Below are 22,477 nucleotides of genomic sequence, written 5' to 3'. Positions count from 1 at the left end.
TAGGTCACAAGTTACTACAGGCAGGCACTTCAGCAGCAGAACAAAGCATTCAAAGACTTCAACGCATATGGAATTTTCAAAATTTCCCAGGAAACTCTTATTTTAGAATCTAAGAGGTGAATAGCTAAGATATTTTCAATTCAATCAGTTTGCCAGGCTATGCAACCAACTTTTTTTTTTTTTGAGGACAAAAAATATTCCATACCCAGTTTGAGAATGAATAGAGTATTTAACCTAATATCCACCATCCATGAGGCGCAATGAGCTATCACCAATTTTTCAGCAGCCCAATCTTTTTGGCAGGAATAGCTTCTCAACTCCACCGCCTACGTACGCATAGAAGGTCGATACCTGCTGAGAGTGGCCAATTATTGTAGTCATAAAGAGTATAGTACCAGACAGCGTCACCCACACATGTTACACCCTTCAAACCATCTCTGGTTCCGCTGGCAGCTGTGATTCGAATGAGGCTGAATAGATAGAAGCAAGGTATTCCTACAGTGTCAAAATGTGATCTCATGGGCCAAGCGGGAACCAGTTTGACCTTGGAGATTAGTTTTTCTTCCTTTTTTTTTGAGGAAATTTTCTACAGATGTACACTTTTTTTAGCAGAGAGGTGCTGCAAATCTACTGCATTTGCAAGAGAATGGGTTAAAAGGTCATAATGGTAGTTGTTAGCTCCGGAAGCTCCTACTCTGTCTGATAAATCTTGACCAAGAGATTAAGCATTTTAATAAAATCCAATATAATTCAAAGACTACCTTCCCACAGAAAGGAAGCATTCAACATTCTTGATGGTCATAGATAACCATTAACTAGGGAATAGAAAAAACATTTTAAGAGCCAGTTTGCCTGCATGCCCTTAGGTATATTCTTCTTTCTACTATAAGAGGATAAGGGCTAAATACGGCTATTGTCAAATTGGTTATGTTCAGCAACGTTCTCTACACATGTGGGGTCTCAAAAGTGATGAACATAAATGAATTACAGTAGGAAACCCGCACAGGCAGTAGAAGATAACATTACTAAATCACTTTGGTGGACCATTTAAAGAGGCCGTAAAAAAATCAAGTCATCAAAACCAATATCCAGCATAACTGCACTTAGAATACCGGTGTTTTCCATCGCAATCCTGAGATTATCTAGGGTTTGTTGGTAATAAGCTTGGAAGCCATGCGAGAAGTTGAACCTGGCCACGTTCATGCCTGCTCTTACCAACTTCTCAAGTATGTGGTGCGCATCTGCAAAGGGCACTTGATGCCACACTTTGCATGCTCTCATCGGCACATGAGGTGCCCCTTTCCGAAGCATGTGTATGTGTGAAAAGGCATTAATAGTGGTAAGGCTCATGTTCTTGGGGTCTATAAACTGACAAGATAGAGGGGCACGTTGCCAAGGGACACGCCCAAGTAATCTCTCTCAAGCCAAGGGGCAGGCCCGAGTAATCTCTCTCAAGCCAAGAGGCACGTGATAGGGGGGCAATAGACCATTTGGGAGAGCAACAACCAGAAATGAATATTTTCTCTCTCACGAAATTCCCTTCAATTATAGAAATGGGGCTAGTTTGCTCATAAAAAAAAATTAAGTAGTCAATCCTATATCACACAGTATCATATTATCCATATCACAACCTATCAGATAAAGCAAATAACAGAACCGTAATCGAAGCCAAATCACCTTCACAATTCAAACACCAAACCACAACCCATAAAAAAAAAAAAGAAAAAAAAAAGGATAGAGGTGATTCGAAATTAATTAATACAAAGGGAGTGCACGCATACTTATCACTTAATTAATTAACACTATGAAGCAGGATAACACTGTGAAGCAAGATAAGATAGCAGCAGGTGATATTTTGAAGCACGCTTTATACACAAAAATTGGGTCTAGATTGTAACAAACAAATGTATATGTAGAGAAATAAATCACGTAATCTCTATCACTAAAAAAATTTAGAGTAAAATTAGGGAAGATGGAACCTGGTCGCTCTGATGCCATTGTTAGTAAATTTTGTTGGAGCGCGGGGGAGATCAAACCCTAGATCAAATAAGGGGTGCCGTTAGGCTGGTGATTGCAGAGCCCGGATTTTTTATCCCTTCACTTTTAGATAGAGGAGAATCATACGCAACTGTACACTTTTTCCTTCTTGTTCGCATCCTCCCTCTGGCTTCACAATTTATAAGGAGAAGAAGGGCTAACCGTCACATTTTTCCAACGGGTCTGTGAGAAAGCCAAGAGGTTCCTTGATTTCCAACGGGTATTTGAGAAAAACAAGGGGTTATGTTCATATGGACGTTGGACCAGATAACCGTTGGATATATTTGATTCTCACAAATGCAGGCTAAGACACGTAAGGTCTCATAGCCATACATGTCAACAGAGATAGGTCTCCAAGAGATAGAGACATCGTCTCCGACAAAGAGGCGGTATTCCCATTAGTTTTAGGTTGGCTAAGGCTCCCACGTCTAGAGAGGGAAAGTCTTTCGGTTGCTTTTGAGTCTAGTAGCGGTATTGCAGTGGGAAAGAATGTATTGATCGACAGTGTTGTTTAGTCGAAAGAGTGGGTTTAGAATGGAAGATCGGTGATGGTCTTGTACCGATGTTTAGAGAGACGTGTATCTCTTGTAATCCAAAACTGTAATATTCATTGTGATAATGGATTTCTAGTTGCCGAGGCCGTGGATGTAACCCTACGGGGTGAACCATGTAAATCTTGTGTTGTGGTGGTGTGGCCTTTATGTTTGCTTTATTTCTCGTACTCGATTTATAGCAGGATTCATATACTTCACATTTAGCTAATTATGTACACAATCTTGGGTGGGATTCCGATATTTGGAATGCCCTTAGTCATGCCATAAATCCTGATATACTTCACATTTAGCTATACCCTTAGTCATGCCATAAATCACCATATCTCTTCTCATTATTTCCATCCGTGTCTTTTTGGGAATCCTTTTGCCATTTTAGAGTCTTTCACTTGAACGAAGTCACCCCTCTTAACCATAAGGTGACACTGCAGATGGTTGGACCGTCTAACTCTATTTTCCCTCATCTTATCGTCTATTAGAGCTAACCCAAATTTTCAATCAAGATTTGATCATACTCTTACCATTTCGTATTATTCAACATCTATAATCTGTTTTCCAAATGACATAATAGATGAAGAAGACCATAATCGATGCTCTATATCTGTTTTACTTTCCCCTTGATGCTCTATGTCTGTTTTACTTTCCCCTTCTATATTCACTTTTTACGTGGGGTTGTATGCATCAATTTTGTAATACAAATCACTTGGATGGTGGTTTGTAATACAAATAGTTGTTTGCAATACACTAACTGCTCTGTTATTTAAGTTTTATGGTACGAAGTGAATTGTCTTTTGTTTACATATGCATCGATAAGAAATACATGATCTAGTTCCACTAGCTATTCCCAATCAATGCTTGTAATATTACTATCGATATGAGGACAAATCAATATATATATTGTTGTGGTTTTAGATTAGGTCTTAAGAGTGAACCTAGTAACTCAAGAAGTGCAATTTTGGTATGGTTCTATTATAGGAGCATGCTTGTCGAGGCTCATTGCATCTCGAAAATTTTATCACTTCAAATCACGTAAAATTACCTCAAGCCTCTAGGTCCATTTTATTTTTTATGGGAGAGTATGAGGTCAACATGTTTCTGACTGCTATAGTTAATGTTCAATGGGCCAGATTGAATCTGGATCGATCTAATGATCACAATTGCATTTTGTATTTGAAATTTTAAGTGTCTATTTTTAAAAAATAAGCCAATCTAATAAAAATACCAAAAATATAATTTACAAAAATTAAATAGACCAAACTATCACTAAAACTTTTAAAGGTATTTTGATTAATTTATTTTTGATTAATTATTTTTAATCCTTTTATTAGATGGGTATTGATGAGAGCCCAAATTCCATATGATTTAGATTTGTAAAACAAACTAAGAGTCAAATATGAAGTTACTGTCAAATCGGCCAAAATTCAATCTAGATAGTTGCATTCAATTATTCCATCTAGGCCCACAAGATCATTTCCCATTTTTTATTGCATTGTATCTTAAATCTTTCCCATAACTTTAAAATTAAACCTCAACTTGCACGATTTGAATACTCTTAAACCAGACCTAAACCCTCAAGATTTAATTAGACTAAATTAAAAAACGCATATCAAGATTCAATTGGACTAAATTAAAAAGAGCAATGATCCAATGCATCGGTTGTATCATAGTATAATAAAACGACACTTTTAGAAAACCATGTGTTGTGCTATTTGCAGAACCCCAAATTTTGCACACACATTCTTTTCATCTCAATAATCAATCTCAAAAAAAAAAAAAAATTCAATTTAAATCCTAGATATGGTCAAAATGAGTCCCCTCAAAAAATGAATCTAGACCATTCATTTTGTGAATTTCAAGATCTTAATTTTTATAGACTCAAAATCATTTTTTTCTTTTTTAACATTGTTCATCTAATGATGATAAAGTCATCCAAAAAAATTGAAAATAAAATTTTTTTTCTAAGACTTAGATCTAATCATCTCACCAAAATGGACTTTCCAAGTTAGTTGGGCTAAAAATATACTTTTCAGGATGTGATTTCAATTTTTTACTTTTTTTTGTGTGATTGTTCGGTAGAATCAAAAGAGTGGATATTTCAAATTTTGGATCAAACATATCATAAGATGGTTTTTTAAGAAAGGCACAAAGATAATAAAAGAAACGCAAAGAGATAATATGAAAAATAATATTTCATGAAAATCTCTGCTCCATACAAGAATCTGAAAAATCCCCAACACATTACGGCTTTAAGGCCAGATCTCATCAATGCGCACTTTAAGCATTGATAAGTCCTCAAAATCTTTAGCATCTCGATTTTCCGGCAACTCCGTCGCCCACTGTTTCGCCTTTGGCGGTTTGGTGGCCACTCTAATGAACGGAAATTGCGAAAATTGCAGCTTACCGACGACCATCTCTTCGTTTTCCGGCCTGATGAGCTCTGATAAGAGAAGGAAGAGAGAAGCCATATCTCCAATTAAACTTTAACTTGGTTGAGAGCTATATTGGATAGATGAACCAGAGTATGTATTTGTGGTAGGTGACATGAATTGATGGGAATAAATAGAAGAGGGAGAAAGGCTTTATGGTGGGCCGGAAGAAACAGTTGTGAGATAGGAGTGATTAATGGCGGGCTAAGAGATTTTTCACGATGGTATTGGGGGGCTTTGGGCGGTTTGGTGGGATCACGCTGGGAAATACCACTTTTGGATGTGAAATTGGGTAGAAGTATTTATTCTAGAGGTATTTACGCATGGATCTTAAATCAGTTAGGGAAATACGAATCGCTCCCTTTATCCTCGAAAATTATAATTTTCTTTCTTTTTTTTTTTTTTTTTTTTTTTGTCAAACCTTAAGTTGAGGTCTGGAAATGAAAAACGGTCCAAGGAATGAAATTTTATGACAGTTTTTTTTTTTTTCAAAACTTAAGTTGCGATATGAGGATAGTATTCTCAGACCGCTTTTCTTTTTCAAAACTTAAGCTTGGACTGCAATTTAGGTTTTGAAAAAAAAAAAGTGGTATGAGAATTTTTTTTTAAAAAAAGTCACATTGACCAATTTTGATTGTAATTTTCAAGTTTAAAGGGAGCAACTAGTATTTTTCTAACTTATTTAAGGTCAATACATAAATAATTTTTTATTCTATAGGTGTGGTTTGTATAGAGCCGAGGCTCTAAACAATCAAAGTCAAAAGCACCTTCAAATAGTATCGAGAAATATAGTTTTAATACTGGAAATCTTTGTGATAGCCTTAAAATATATTTTCATCTCTAATTATAAAATTCGAAGTTTCAAGATGGAGCAGATCTATGAAAACTGGAAAATCTTGAAAATTGACTGTCCAAAAAATGCATTTTGATGTTAAGATGATTAAGGCGCACCTCAAAAAATCACTAGAAAATGTTATTTCAATGCCCAAAAATCCTGAAAATCATCATCTCAACCTCAAGATAAACAGACATGCATAGATTTCAAGTGTTGGAAGTCGTGCATCTTATTTTTTTATTGAGAGAAAGAAAGTTCAAATATATTATTAATCTAAATCAATATTACATAATCTAAAATAACGGCTTCAGATAAGGTAGAACCTCTTTAGGTCAAGGAATCTGCTAGCACATTTGCCTCAAAAGAGACAAAAAAAGAGGACATGAGATTCAAAATCTGAAACAATAAAGATTTCAACTCCCAAAAAATGTTGGAAGTCGTGCATCTTATAATGCATTTTTTTACTTTTAATTTTCAAGATTTCCAAGTGTTCATAGATCTGCTCAATCTATACTATTTTTTAAGCTTTAAATTTTATAATTAGATGTAAAAAAAAAATTTTAGTATTGAAACAACATCTTTCAATACTATTTAAAGACGCACTATACTTCAACGGTTTAGAGCCTCCGCCTTATACAAACCACACTTTTTATATTATACAACGAAACTAACATTATAAGGGCTCTAGACCCCTTACAAAATCATAAAGGGCTCAAAAGATGCCGTTAATGTTTGATAGTTTATCTCTTAAAAAATATTATATGAGATTTCAATAAAAAAGAGTGTTATGAAATTAGAAAACATTTCAATTGATCATCTTGACTACAAGATGCATGGTATTAAGAAAAAAAAAGAATTTAAAATCCATAAAATTATTTAAATTTTATAATTATGATTGATTATGGATTTTCAAGCCATCGTAAGATTTCCAACATCAAAATTACATCTTTCGACAAATTTTAAAGTGTGCCTTACTTGTATAGTAAAAGATGGCAACTTATTAATTGATACATCTATTACTTGTTAGAGCCTCTTAGGCAATTCAAATGTCATTTGTTAGAGCCTCTTAGAAGTCAAATTACTAAAATGACATGCTCATTCAAGTTCTTTACCATTCTAAACAGGGGCATTTTAAGTATTTTTAAAAAAATTAAAAAGAAATCCTAAAACAAAATAAAAATTTAAGCACAAACTCCCTAAAGTTAATTGAGACATTTTGATATTTTTCTACGCGTGTAAGAGCTTAGGGATTTAAAAAAGTTTTGGTCCGAGGAAAATAATGAGTTTTGATGGACGTGAGAGATCAAGTGGCAGATTGAGTAGGCAGGAAGGTCCCATGTCATTTTGCAAAATTTGTACCCCATTGATAGTTCAAGTTTTGTGAAACCTTTATATGGCATCACCAACCAATGTTCAAAAACTTGACTCGGCTCGGCCAAAGTACTTAGAGCTCTGGCCGAGGCGATTTAGCAAATAACTCGCCTGAGTCCAATACATTATTTTTTTAAAAAAAAGACGGTAAAAATACTTTAATATGTATATTTGCCAAGTTTTATAACGTCTAAATGGTTGATGGCGCCTTGGTTATGATGTGGGATGTTGGTCGTTGGTTGCCTTCCCTAACAGACGTTGGGGGGCTTTGATGACCCGGGATTCCGAACCCTTGCGGGTAAACGATAACCCAGCGAACCCTAACAGTAAATGTGACATTTAAATACAAAATATGCTGCCTCGCCAATGGAATCGTGTTGTACAACCGGCCTTCAACCCGCCTCGCCAATGGAGTGAGGCCGAGTTAGCCTTAAACTCTGGCGATGCCAAGTTACTCGGTCGAGTCCGAGAGTGGCCACAGCCGAGTTTTAAAATCATGCATGTGTGACATGATTGTCCGAGTGGCCTTGGCCGAGTTTTAAAACCATGCATGTGACTATAATTCTGAGCTTGTTCCATCTGAACAGAAAGTCCGAAATACTTTCAATCATAATTATCACAAGTATTAAATTCTTTCCAGATCACGAGCTCAAAGTAATAAATTCTTTCCAGTGTTATCATGTTTTATCAAAAATAAAACTTTATATTTGTTGCACACCCCGAATTTCATATCAAAATAATCTATACATAAAAATTATGCTAAATATAACAATGTGACAAAAGCTATCATCACATCGGATAACTGAGAATAATAGCAGTTACATACATTTTAGATCTAGGTAGAACCGCATGTAGGACTTTCCCTTGAGTTTTTTTCCGGATATGAGAGTCTAATTTGAGAGAGAGGAGGGGGGAATCTGGCGCCAAGGGGTCTACCTCATTGCCCTTCCAAGGGTCTTAAAAGGCCATATACATGCACACAGAAAAGGCAAAAAAAAAAAAAAAGGAAAAAGAAAAAGAAAAAGAAAAAGAAAAAAAAAAGACAGTGAACAAAGTACTCTTACAAGGTATATATCCATCCCAGGTATCCAACATCCAGATTATTATACAAATTCCCTTTAAACATACAGTCAACGCCTTACCTGCCATTTTACACATTACTGACGAACTGCTCTTCGATCCATGTAGGCAAGTTAATATTCACTTTCACCATCTGCGTTGGAGCATTAGAACTAGTACCTGCATAACACATTCAGAAACATCAAAATAACGTTACAAAGTTAGAGTTACTTCTTTTAAGATCAATAACTCGCAAACTTATTAATATGAATTAGAAAAGAACAAATAGCAAGACGTATGAATCTAGGACTCGAGTCAGCATCTTGATGATGAAAATTACCTGCCACTACCCATAAACTATCACGAGACACCACCACCATTAGCAAGTACGTTGGACTCAAGATTAGCTTCCCCCATAACATCATGAACATGCATATGCAATCTCATCAAAGATACAGCCATGAACCCAGGGGTGAGAGACTAATCTACTTGCTCGTTCAACAACACTTAGGGGCCATTGCCTTCAATGATGATCGTCTCATCATGATGGGAGTAGCAATTCAATTCCTCATGCAAAGCGCTTAATGGCGTAACGGTCCTATTGGCATCCTTTCCAGGCCCCCTGCCTTGGATTACCCTTAGGCACCCATCAAATTTCAGCTTCAATGATCCTATCAGCAGTATGCACTACCTCATAGTAATCGTCATGGTTTCGTATTTGTGCTTGCAGAACAACCTTGCAAATGCTCTGACCTTTGAATGTCCCACTGCTGCATTCCTTACAAATCTCCCATATGCTGACAATAGGATTAAAACGTTAACTGCCTCAATATCCAAGTTCTATCTGAGAACCCGGTTGAGAAACAGATCAAGCATGACATTGAAGGCGGTGTAGTCCAACCATCCCAAAGAGATCTAGCACGAAGTAACATACTGCCCTAGCATAGTTATGATGGAGAAATCGATGATCCAACAATTGGTACCCCTCCCTACACATAAATAGATCCATATTGAATATGCCAAACTAGTTCGCAAGGGGGCAATCCACCGTTCAGCTACCAATGCATGATAGAAGGATCTTGCAAAGAGCTATCCCCATCTCTCCAAAGATCTAACCTCCTCTAAGAGGAATATACCATCCATCATACTTGCAAACTCCAACAACTCTGAGTCAGTGAGACCCCTTCTAAACTTTAGGCATCGCACTACCTTGATCCCCTCTCTATCAAAGTTATGTCTTACAACCAAGAGAGGAGAAAAGAGAGAAACCGATCAAAAAGACTTCAAAAAAGTTAAATGTTTGTCATGAGACCCAGGTTACAACAACCATTAAAATTTATATCATGGGTATGCAACAAGAAACACAAGTATGCAAGAAACACAAATATGCACACATGCACAAGCATGCAGCAAGAGAGAGAGAGAGAGAGAGAGAGAGAGAGTTATACCAGAACTCCTTAGCATGCAGATCAGTCAAAAGGGTTGCGACTTTTCAACTCTTCGCTAATTGGAACTTTAGTTTGTGAGCTTGAACTCAATGATAGACTAGCTAGGCCATCAAGAGGCGGGGCCAAGGGGCCCATAGTTTCTACGGCTTTGTTCTGGTTTCCTTGGCTGTCACAAACAGCAAGAAAGTATTGAGTTTTTTGACATAAAGAAGTTACCAGGATCAACCTTTAGTAGTCAGTAGTTTATATCAAACAAGTATAGTCAGAAAATCCAAACCTTAGAGCTATAACGCAAAATACGTTGGACATCATAAGAAAAATAAAAAGAACATGTTCAAGCATACACATTTGTTGAAGTAGATTTCCCTTTAAATCTTTTTGCAAAAATCCATTACAATGAGATCTTAAATCTTGCATATGAATTTATTTTAATTATCGTGAATGCTAACACATGGATTCTGCCTCAGAGAGCTATGGTTATAAAGCACTTATAATATATGGAGATCAAAAGCTGTTGTATTACTGATTATCATGCATCCAAAAACCACTGCATTCATATCAGAAAAGTACAATGTGACCTCGAGGCATATGGCAAAAGCAGCTCCTTGACACCCCAAAATAATTGGATGGGACCATCATGGTAGAATCTGGTGCAAAAGGGTCATTTGCAGCTTGTCATTGTTTATTAGTGAGATTATCTAAACCACACCACACGGTAAAGTTTCAAGAGATTAAGGATCAGTTAAGGAAAAGAAAAAGGCCGAAAAATTCAGGAGGAAAATATACTGTTGAAATGTTGCATGTACCAGGGCATTCAGTCATTATTTATTAGTGAGACTATCTAAACAACACCACACGGTAAAGATTCAAGAGATTAAGGATCAGTTACGGAAAAGAAAAAGGCCGAAAAATTCAGGAGGAAAATATACTGTTGAAATGTTGCATGTACCAGGGCATTCAGTCATTATTTATTAGTGAGATTATCTAAACAACACCACACGGTAAAGATTCAAGAGATTAAGGATCAGTTGAGGAAAAGAAAAAGGCCGAAAAATTCAGGAGGAAAATATACTGTTGAAATGTTGCATGTGCCAGGGCATTCAGTCATGTTGTGTTTGGATGAGGAGATACAGTTAAAATATTTCCCAATTTTTTAAACCAGGCTTTGTTTGAGTAAACCAGGATTCTAGAAAGGAGGCAGTAACTCACACACATTTACTAAGAGATGCGGAGTAAGTTGGCATTTGGTAACAAAGAAACCACAGAATAGTAGGTTTGGGATGGTATTCGTGGTCAACATAAGGTGGCCTGGTTTGCAGTATCTCATGGGCCACCACTACTTTATTATGCCCCAGGCCAATACCGATCCAAAATGACAAACCGAATTAGGATTACCTAAAATAGTCTCACCAGTATGTATTCTATTATCTCACTTTTTTCTTTCCCATTTTTCTTTCTGTGGGGAGAGTAATTGAGTAATAGATTCGAAGGAATAAAGGAAATGGTATTTAGGGGCACTTCTACTCATTTATGTATGCGTCCTTTCATACATAAACATAAAATGTAGCATGCATGTGTTCTTGCTCTTCTATTCCATATTTTCTTTACAAATAGGCTACATATAGCACTAGGTAGTGAAGTTTCTTATAAGGATAGGTTACCCAAATGAAATGGAAGATCATGCAAATGTAAGTTACATCTGTTGAGGTAATTTTTCTTAAAACACCATTTAAAGAACTACTTGAAACATAAAAGACATCTTACTTATTGCTTGAATCCATGTCTCAGTAATGCTTCTAGGCAAAGAAATAGGAGAGTTTATGAAAATTGAGATTAACCTGGCAATGGGGAAGTCGATGGGTACTGGAACGTAGTCTTCAGGAGAATCAAATGGATTCCTTGACTTATGTGGTGGATCAATAGAGGAAACTGACACCTGGGGTTTCAATTTTAAAAGACAATCAGAAAAAGAAATCAATGGTAAGTCCTAAGAGCAGAAAAATGATGCAATATCTCTTATCACTAACACTAGTAAATAATAAGCCTCATTTGGCCACAATAACGAGTTAAGCTCATTCCGAACACCCATTCAAAAATCAAACGCTATTTCATGGTTTCTTGAAATCACAGTTTCATAACATTCTTCACTTCATCCACTTGGTGGTTGAAAACCATAATGAAATGATAAGACAACAATTTTCCATTATCCAATCTTATATATTAATACCATTACCAATTTATTATATAATGCTTACAAACAATGGCAACATCAATTATGTTCAAAAGAAGTAGAGTTCAGTGTGGAAGCATTTGGACCATTGCTTTTAAATTTGAATAAACAGATATGGTTACGTAGGCGTCTCACATCATGAACACCTATTTACGCAAAGTCAAAAAAGAAAGAAAAATTGTAGTCCTCTTGTTCCCTCAATGACCTTTCTTTAGGTCAGATAAGAGAATCCATTCCTTGCTAATTGTCTCATATACATGCTCCAAAAAGATGATAAAGAGTCAAACTCTAGATCAATACAAACAAACTGAGGGAAAAATCAAAGTCCGTCACATCCTGAAAGTTCGGTGATTAGGTTACAAAGTGTGAATTCATACAAGAAACAACTATTGAGAGGTTAAAATCAATATCGATTAGTGAATATTTTTTAATTTTTTTTACCAAACACAAATAAGCAACAAGATGTGCTTCAAATTAGAAATGGATAAATACATAAGATAAAATTATGTGTGTATGTAAATGACATAGAGATATTTAACTTTGCATGCAATCTGACATAGGCAATACTGACAGATTGATCTTCACAATCCTACTACACCATTGTTACAAGGCAAATATACGAGAAAACACATCTTTAGAATCCGAGCCACCTATCTATATTTAGCCAAGTCCAGTACGATACATCCATACAAGTCCATATATATATATATGGGAGTGGATTTTGTATGCCCACCCGCTGACCGCTACAGTAAACGCCAATGGCCCAGATTGCATCTGGGCTGATCTGACGATCATGGATGTCCCGTAGTGTTTGAATTTTAATTTTTTTTCTACAAATTCAAATCACTTGAAATTTTAGGCGTGTGTTCTTCTCATCAAGGCCCACCTAATAAAAATATAAAAAAAATAATTCACAAAAATAAAATTGACCAAAATACCCCCTAAACTTTTCTGGGTATTTTGAACAATTTATTTCATGTAAAATATTTTGTTGATATTTTTCATAGATTCACCTATTTTTGAAGAATACACGCCTAAAATTTCAAGTGATTTGGATTTGTAAAAAAATTAAAATTCAAAACACTACCGGACATCCGTGATCGTCAGATAGGCCCAGATTCAATCTAAGCCGTAGGCGTTTACTGTAATAGTATGCCCATGGGCGTACAGAATATTTTTCATATATATATATATATATATATATATATATATATATATATATATATATATATATATATATATATATATATATATATAGGTGTGGTTTCTATAAGGTTGCAACTTTAAACAATACAATTACGGTGCACCTTCAAATTTTATCAAAACATGCAATTTTGGTGTAAAAATTTCTTAGGATTATCTAAAAATCTATTTTCATATCTATAAAATTTTAAACTCCAAAAATACTTAAAATCAAGTAGATCTATAAACATATGAAAATCTTGAAAATGGACGGTCTAGATACTATGTTGCAAAATGTATTATATTTGGGACTCAAAATCTTTTTTTTTCCCTCATATTCAAATATCTAGATGTCAAGATTATCAATTAAGGAGTTTTTCAACATTAAAACAACCTTTTCCGATGGATATTTGAGGTGCATCCTTAATTCTACATTTTAAGGTTGCAACCTTATATAAAATTTTTCCATATATATATATATGGAAAACTCTTTCCAACGCCTATAGGCGAAAATGAACAGTGATTTCGCCTACCCTCATCAATATCCAAACTTCATCGCACAGTCACAATTGTCCGGTAGTGTTTCATTTTTCATTTTTTTTTCTACAAATCCAAATTACTTGAAATTTGGAGCGTGTGTACATCTTTGTGAGGCGCACCTAATAAAAATATGAAAAAAATAATTCGTAAACATAAATTTACCAAAATACCTCTGTAAAGTTTTGGAGGTATTTTGGTCAATTTATATTTTGCGAATTATTTTTTTCATATTTTTATTAGGTGCGCCTCACTAAGATGTACACATGCTCCAAATTTCAGACCATTCCGACTAGTAAAAACAAATGAAAATTGAAACACGACCAGACAACTGTGATCGTGCGATGAAATTTGGATGGTGATGAGGGTAGGCGAAATCACTATTCATTTTTGCCTATAGGCATTTGTAGTATCTTCCTATGTGTGTGTGTGTGTGTGTGTGTGTGTGTGTGCATGCGTGTGTGTGTGTGTGTGTGTGTGTGTGTGTGTGATTTTAATTTTTAATTAAAATTAACCTTGAAAACAAAATATGTGGATCAAAATTAAAGACGCACTTGTTCAAATAATAAGACGTGTAGGCATGAGTGACTTGAAAAATAGACATGCGTGTCTTACAATGCAGCAATGCGTGCCCTAAAAAACAGGTAGGCAGGTGTTGTTTGTCCAATCGGTAGACACACGTTTCCACATAGCAGACACACAATGTCTATAAATTCAAAAAGCAAAAAATTTCATACATGCATGTTGACACAGATTTCTCATGTCTGTATTGTGTCTTGCACATCAACATGCCTGCCTAGTTCATTGCCATGTCGGATTCTTCTAAACGCATGTGACACATGTTGTTGTTATTACATAGATGGTACCTGGGCCACTATATTATCATCCCGATGGCATATCTTTTTTAATATAATATATCATTTAAAAAAAGTTTGTTATCAAAACTCGGCATATCCTGACAAGCAGCTCCATATGATTGGGGCCTAACTCCTCGTCCCAATCAATATTCACTTCTATGTATCAGTTTAAAATGAACATAATGTAGCTCTTTTTTTAAAATTCATGAGCTACCCAAGCTAGAGTACATTATATTATCAAATCTTCCGAGTGCAAGAAGCAAATTCAAAGAACTACCAACCCTTTATTAGTAGCATTAAAAGGCAAGCAATAAATTCAAGACCCATTATGGTTTGATATAATCAAAAGCAAAGAGATTAAGAGATACAGGTTATGACAAATAAGAGTGACAGTAAAAACAGAAAAATGAAGACAATAGAGGATCACCTAAATTTTAGTAGGGTTGGTATTGAGTCCACATGCTGTGGATGCTCAAAAGGTGCACGAACAGATTGAACCCTCCTCATCCAAGAGCTAAAAATAAATTTAGTTTTCTATTTTTTTTTTTTTTTTTTAAATGATATTGATCTGGAATTTGGATTTTAGCCTCATTTTTATAAGTAGAATTAAATAATAATAATAATAATAATATAATAGTAAATATTTTGAATAAAAAATATTGATCAAAATAAATTCAGGAATATTTTGGTCATTTTTTATTTAACATATTTTTTAATCATTTTTATTTTGTTCTATTTATAAAAATAAACCTCCACTCTAAAATGCAGATAAATATTTCATTTTAAATAAAAAATAAACATAAAATATGAAATCAATTATTGGCCATTTGATACGGCTTTGTGAAATCTCAACCATTGAATGGGTGCTTGTGCACCCTTCCACCCGTCGACATCATGTGGATAGGATAATTTTCTATTTTAATAAGGGTGCAGTTGGCATACGGATGCATCCGTAGCTGTAGAGGTAAGGTGCATCTTCAAATTTTATCATGGTATATAATTTTGATGTAAAATGTCTTAGGATTATCTCAAAATCTATTTTTATATCTAATTATAAAATTTTAAATTTAAAAAATGGTTAAAATCAAGTAGATCTATAGACATATGAAAATCTTGAAAATGGACGGTGTAGATAATATGTTGTAAAATGCACTATTTCTAAGAATTAAAATCTTTTTATTTTCATGGTCATACATCTCGATGTCGAGATGATCAATCAAAGGGTTTTTCAACATTAAAACTACCTTTTCCGATGGATTTTTGAGGTGCATCCGTAGTTCTACATTATAAGGTTGCATCTTTATATAAACATTTTCCTTTTTATAAAGAATAATAATAAACTAAACCAAGTCATCATCATGAAAATATCAAACATACCTCATCTTGGTTTCTGTATTCTGGCATAGATGAAAAATCAGCTTCCCACTCAGAAGTATACATATGAGCTTCTAATTCTCCAAAAGCAGTAGCAGGAAATGGGTTCCATAGCTGCTATACATAGAGAAGGAAGCAGCCCCAAGAGTTCTTCATTAAGAAACAACAAATAAAGTGAACGTAGAATAATCTAATTTCAGTCCAAAAATATTTTTTGAATAAATTTATCATTCTATTTTATACCTAGTGGCTTGATGATCTTCGAAAAACAGTACCTGTTGAAAGGGCTGAGGGACTGATGTGCTGACAATACTAGGACTATCATCGGAATAAAGGATACTGTTTGAAGTTTCTGATTGAATTTCTTGCCCTCCATAAGAAGAGCATGAAGCGAATGCATTCCAACACTGCTACATGTAGAAAAAAACACGAAAATTTCAAATACATTCCATTTTGAAGTGAAATCGTTGATATCGAATCCATTTTGTTTCAATCAAATCATATGAAACAGTACAAATTGGTCATATAATAACACAGATCATCCTAGCCTGAGGTTCAGCCAGATCAGCACATTCAGAAGTCAAATATTATAGACTTTGGTGAACTGGAACTGAATCAAGCGCTAGATAAAAATCTACCAAATTATTTCCTATTTTTTGTACAATTTCCTCATTGTTTTGAACATGTCTGTTTCTCCAAAAAAACAAAGAGGTGCTGAGCAATTTCCCAAGTTTTAGACGAAGGAATAACACACCCATTTAAGCCTACAAACTGAATAGTTGACCGGGGAAACCGCTGATGCTGAACGAAACAACAAAAGAAGCAGAATATTTCAAAATATAGTACATAGCAATCCACAGAACATCGAACCAAATGTTATTGGGGTCATAACCGACTAATGAAATTATGGACAGTGATGGACAGAACGTGGGAACCAACTGTGGGTTCCACTCTGTCACCATCGACCTCCATCATTTCAATTGATGGTGAGTTCCATAGTACACAAGATTATAGCATATCTTAGAAAGGTGTTTCCATCCACTCAACTGTATTACCTGCACTGGGGTCTGAGAGAAAGATGAATTTGAACACTGATTATCACTTTCAACGTTCACAGAACCTTCCCTTGCACAAAATGTGGGTTTTGAGATACTTTCAGTTTTGCCATCGATGGGCTCCTTAGTTCCATATATATGGGCAGGACCATTGCTAAGGGAGCTGTTATTCCTAGATGAAGGAGGAAGATCAAATGTTGCCCATCCATTATTAAGAGCGCTTTCAACACCAATTCCTTGCACATAGTGTCTTGTTTCGCTGACTGAAACACATTGGTGAGAAGGAAATCCTGTGAGGCTTTCTGAATAGGCAAAGGACGCAGACTTCGATATGTGTAATTTGTCACCCTTTCCATCCTAAAGCCCTCAATCAAAGAGCACAATCAAATCGTGTTTAGTCCCTCTATGCTGCCATGCATTTGAAGTCACAAAAAACAATAATAATAATAATAAGATTCATGTGCATGCATGCACACAAGCACATACACACACACGAACAAAGAAAAGCGCATTATCTATTTTGACCTCTGTAATTTGGGTTCACCCTCTTGGCTTAGTGGTCGGAAGTCAGAACATAGGTCTGCAATATTAAAATGTCAAGTTTTTTTTTTTTTTTTGGAATATGTCAAGTTCAAATGATCCATATATAAAAAGTAATTTGACCACCATAATGGCGCATTTTTTCTTTTCCAGTTGGATATGCTGGGTTAAACCAAAGGTCCTAACTAATACGTTAAGTTGGAATGATTATCTTCTGGAACAACTACCTTCTACGAAAAAACTCAAAATATAAAAAGCAGGGGCTGTCCTTTCAGCTTGATAGCATGGGTGCAAGAGCTATAGCATTTTAGTCTAAGATTCAGACCTCAGCCACCAATCAAAATGAAACAAAAATGACATATCAAGATAAAATCTAGGCAAATACTGCATCAAGATAGCCATGCTAAGGCATTAGGCATAAAATACAGAGAGATTGTGTTTCTCACAGAAGCCAAACTTAAAATCACTTATTATTATAAAAGAATTGTTATCAAGCAGCATGTGGGATAACTTGAAAGGCTAAAATTTAAATTACACCCTAATGTTTAATGTGAGGAACTTTCATTTTGACCACAAAGTGGGTCAACCAAAATAAAAAGGGGAACACATGGTTACAAATTTTAAGTGAATAGAATAAACAATGGAAACTGGAAGATATAAAGGTGCCTGATAAGTTAATAAACAAGATGTTTTGGTAGCATTAAACACTCTTTCAACAGAGCTGCTTCCAAAATAACAGGAGAAAATTGAAAGGTAACAATTTAGTGTCAATGAAAAGGAAACTAACCGAAAGGGATTGCTTTTCTCCATGTTGTCCATGCAAAGTAAAACCACCAACTGAAGCTCCATTTTGGCTGTTCAAATTACAATAGCTATTGAACAAGCCAGCTTCTCCAAACCCAATATAATTTATGCCTTGACTTAATCCATTACCATATTCATTCCCCTGGAAGTTTTGGACATGGGGAATTTCTCCTATAGAGCCACAAGAATTATTGGATGGCTTCCCCATATCATCCCTCCCATCCCAATTTAGAAAGCCAGTAGGATTTTCACCTGCTGGATCCATGCGTGTTTTCTCGGCATAGGAAGATAAACTCTTAATCCTTTCAAAGCAGTCATCTTCTGAATAATTTGAAAACCGCCTTGGCCCATCTCTATCCATGTCATACCAGCCATGGGTACTTGTTCCATCAATTTTATTGCTAACATAGCTTGGAAATCTCTTGAATTTGTTGAGATTCAAAGAACTGTCTCTGTAGGATGAGAAGGATCGACGGCTTGCATCAAAATTATAATCCACATATATTCGATCAACTGAAAAACGACCACATTCGTCCTGTAAAATAACATAAAAGACCCATATTATCTGCCTATTAAAAAGTAAGAGATCAAATATAATTACCCATATCTAAGTATAATTAGGTTTCTTTTTTCCTTTGAATATGAACTAAATATCTGAAACAGAGTTCATAATACTTAAAAAATAGATGACGGGTTCAAAATAAGAATATTTCAAGTGATGAAATAACACTTATAATGTAAGGGCATGCATTTAAGCAAATCTTATTTTAATTCACATATTTAGAGCCAAAAGAACAAAACACAAAAGAGTCTTTCTCACGGTGTTTATTAGTTCTTATAAAAATGATTAATATCAATATGAGAACTCACTGTCCTTCCCCTCGCAAAAGCTTCCTCCGCCGCATAAGCCTTCTCTACATAAACTTGTTTGATGAACTTACGCAAATTCTCCAAATCACTGATGAAACACCATGAGAAATCCAAAACAAAAATAAATAAACACCTAAGAGAAATGACAATTCAAATGCATACAGCAAAAAATAAAATAGAATAAAAAGGCCAAAACCCATATAGCTTGAACAATAAAAGGGAACGAATTGGTTTCTCTTTTCTTTTGGGAACCAACACTTACTGCTGAAGATATCCTATTTCAGAGTAAGGGATGATTTATAAAAAAGAAGAAGAAACTACACAGGTAAAATTGTCGGCGAATACCTGTTTTCGGGGAGTTTATTTTTCTGGAAATCCCATTTTTTAATGTAAATTTCGCGCGCAACCTGGATTAGAAAACAATAAAGTCTAAAAAACTGAAAATGAAATAAAATAAGTAGCACTTATGAGGATTGCCTGTGACAAAAAAGGGAGATTTTGTTTAGAAAGAATAAAACAAAAAGAACCCATTTGAGCTAACCTGGTTTCCACCTGAATGAAGAGCAGCTACCTCAGCAGGGCTGAACTTGGACATGGAGATGGACTTCACCCTGTGTGTAAACTCTCGGCTTTGCGACGCAACAAAAATGGAAAAAAATTCCATTAATTCAAATAAAAATCTGGGTCAGGAAAAAAGAACCAAGAACTATAGCATAGATATGAATTTTGTAAAGAAAAAAGAAAAGGAAAGGGGGAGATGATGAGAGAGAAAGCCGCAGTAAGGGGATTGTTTGGATCACACTTACTGAATGCCACTGCAAGTCATGCACACAAATGTACTGAAATCGCAACATACATATTGGGGGACCTGTAATATGGGGAAAAACGCAGAAAAGCATTTCAGCACTGAAGCTCTGTAGAGAGAGATTAATGATAAAACAGGAAAACTTTCAAAGGGTTTGAACTTTGAAGTGTTGAGGAGAGACAGAGAGCCGAGAGAGATAAAAACTCCAAAAAGCACTCGAAAATTTTGAGAGAGCGAGAGAGAGTTGGAGTGTTGTTACAGGGGAGTTGCAGTTGATGCATTTCTTGTTATGGGGGAGCTTAGAGAGAGCTCGAACGATCTGCTCGTTTTTCTGGTCCCTTCTCGCTCTCCCACTCATAATGAAGATATGTGATTCTCAGTAAGGGTTTTACTTTTTAGAGCACAAGGAGCACGAGATAGAGAGAAGAAACATGCCAACAATAAGAAGTAGAACAGAGAGTGAAAGTGAATAGCAGGTGTATTGAAGAGAGAGAGAGAGTGAATAGCAGGCGTGTTGAAGAGAGAGAGTGAATAGCAGGTGCCTTGAAGAGAGAGTCAATAGCCAGCGTGTTGAAGAGAGAGAGTCTTGAAGAGAGAGAGAGTAGCAGTGTTTTGAAGAGAGAGTCTTGAAGAGAGAGAGAGTAGCAGGTGTGTTGAAGAGAGAGAGAGAGAGAGAGAGAGGGTGAATGGCATGTATTTTGGGAGACTTGTCCACTTTAAACTCTGCGATAGGCGCTGGAGTTGACCAGATTTTGAATTTTTTCTCTCTCCTCGACCCTCACTCTCTCTCCTCAACACTCTCTCTCTACTTTCTCGCTCTATTAATTTGTGACTTACTTTTGTCTAACTCAGTTTAGAACTTTAATATAAGTAATAATAAGAGAGGCAGCTGGAGTACGAATTTCAACCTCCCTAAGAATTGTAAACTCTCTCTCTATCTCTCTCTCGGGTGCGGTTTGTATAGAGCCTAGGCTCTAAACAATGAAGTTAGAGACTAACTGCAAATGGAGTCCGAGAAACGTAGTTTCAATGCTGAAAATGTTTGTGATAGCCTTAACATATATTTTTATTTTATATTTATAAAATTTAAAGTTTTAAAAATTTTGAAAATTGATGTCAAAAAATACGTTTTAAAATAAACTATTTTCAAAATTTAAAATCTAATTTTTTTTCATGTTTATGCATCTTGATGTCAAGATGATCAATTTGAATATATTTGGACATCAAAACAACCTCTTCTGGTGAAGCTTTTGAGGTCGGCTCTAATTTGATTGTTTTAACTTTTCCCCTCTTATAAAACTCTTAATTCTCTTCTCTCTCTCAAAAACTCTTCATTCACCTCTTCCCTTCATCACTCTCAAAGCTCTTAAATCATCTCTTTTAATTTCTCTCTCTTTCTCTCAAAACTCTCAATTCATCTCTTCTTTTCATCACTCTTAAATCATCTCTTTTAATTTTTCTCTCTCTCTAAACTCTTAATTCATCTGCTGTTCATCACTGTTAAAACATCTGTTTTAATTCTTCTTTGTCTAAAAACTCTCAATCCATCTCAAGTATAATATTTTGTTTCTAACAAGTACGACTATATTGTTTGTCTATCTATTTTAATTTATATTTTAATATTTTAAATTTTCTATTTTTATTAAGCATCTCATTTCTAATTCTTCTGTAGAATAAATTTATACAAAAAACCTGAATTTAGATACGAATAAAGAAAAAGTTTATATAAGGTGGACACCTTAAAACCTAGAATTAAGGTGCACATTTAAAATCCTTCGAAGAAGATTGCTTTGATGTTCAAAAAACATCTAATTGATTGTATCGACATCAAGATGTATAGATACGGAGAAAAAAAGAGATTTCATGTCTTCTTTTTTTTTTGACGGTATTAAAAAATTTTAAAAATGGACGGTCTAGATAATGTATTACAAATTGTACAATTTTTAAATGAAATGTATACAATAAGACCATTAACGTTTTTTTTCGTAGATTAGTGGGGAATACATGCCCTTATCCTTTTTTAAAAAATAATTAGCGGTTTTCGAATGCATAAGTGGGAATGGAAACCTAAACAGGTAACTGAGGCAAAGAAAAACGACTCAGGGCTTGTAAAAAAAACAAAAAGACTTAAAGTTGGCTTTTGACACCCAACTTTTTGTTCAACATAGTACAATCTTATTTTTCAGTGTAAAAAGGAGGGACAGCTGAAAAGGAGCACATCACTCAGAAAGTTAGTTAATTGTAAGCTATAAGTGGTTTGGATTTGCACTGAACCGCAGAGAGTAGTGAGAGACCGTAACTATAAAAAATACAAGCGATTTTAGAAGAATTTTACGAGTTTATCAATTATCATGCTTCTTTCTCTCTCTATCCCATAATAATAACATTTTCTCTCTCTTAGCTGGGCGATGGCTACGGCCACCATTTCGTGAATGAAAGACCCTCCGGTTATTGCCCTCACATTCGAAATCTAAGGTTTAAAAATGAGGTGATTTG

At 35.1% G+C, this 22,477-nt stretch overlaps 1 protein-coding gene across 48 annotated transcripts; it reads right to left on the bottom strand.

Annotated features, from left to right (window-relative positions):
• Positions 1-7,944: 7,944 nt before the first annotated feature.
• LOC110006389 (uncharacterized) lies at positions 7,945-20,822 on the bottom strand. 48 transcript variants are annotated; one of them, XR_016041219.1, is made up of 14 exons: positions 20,241-20,822; positions 19,983-20,044; positions 19,718-19,805; positions 19,522-19,583; positions 19,177-19,264; positions 18,290-18,841; positions 16,955-17,319; positions 16,248-16,314; positions 15,911-16,024; positions 11,566-11,663; positions 10,306-10,374; positions 9,728-9,893; positions 8,620-9,516; positions 7,945-8,459 (listed from the first exon to the last, which is right to left on the bottom strand). XR_016041219.1 is itself a non-coding variant. In XM_020661685.2 (13 exons), exons 1-12 carry the CDS (start codon positions 20,337-20,339, stop codon positions 9,749-9,751), a joined length of 1,869 nt encoding a protein of 622 aa, XP_020517344.2. In that variant the 5' UTR covers positions 20,340-20,822; the 3' UTR covers positions 7,945-8,459; positions 9,728-9,748. The 48 variants fall into 48 exon arrangements, 8 of the variants coding, with proteins under 8 accessions (XP_020517344.2, XP_088703697.1, XP_088703698.1 ...); XR_016041233.1 differs by having other exon boundaries at positions 15,911-16,057; positions 16,183-16,317; positions 16,963-17,319; XR_002279305.2 differs by having other exon boundaries at positions 16,183-16,317; positions 16,963-17,319.
• Between the last annotated feature and the right edge of the window lie 1,655 nt (positions 20,823-22,477).

This window comes from Amborella trichopoda, chromosome 9, assembly GCF_054954075.1.
Source record: "Amborella trichopoda isolate Santa Cruz 75 chromosome 9, AtrichopodaSantaCruz75HAP2 v2.0, whole genome shotgun sequence".
NCBI lineage: Eukaryota > Viridiplantae > Streptophyta > Magnoliopsida > Amborellales > Amborellaceae > Amborella > Amborella trichopoda.
Note: the sequence above shows the minus strand (reverse complement) of the source record. Positions and strands in the feature narration are given on the sequence as shown.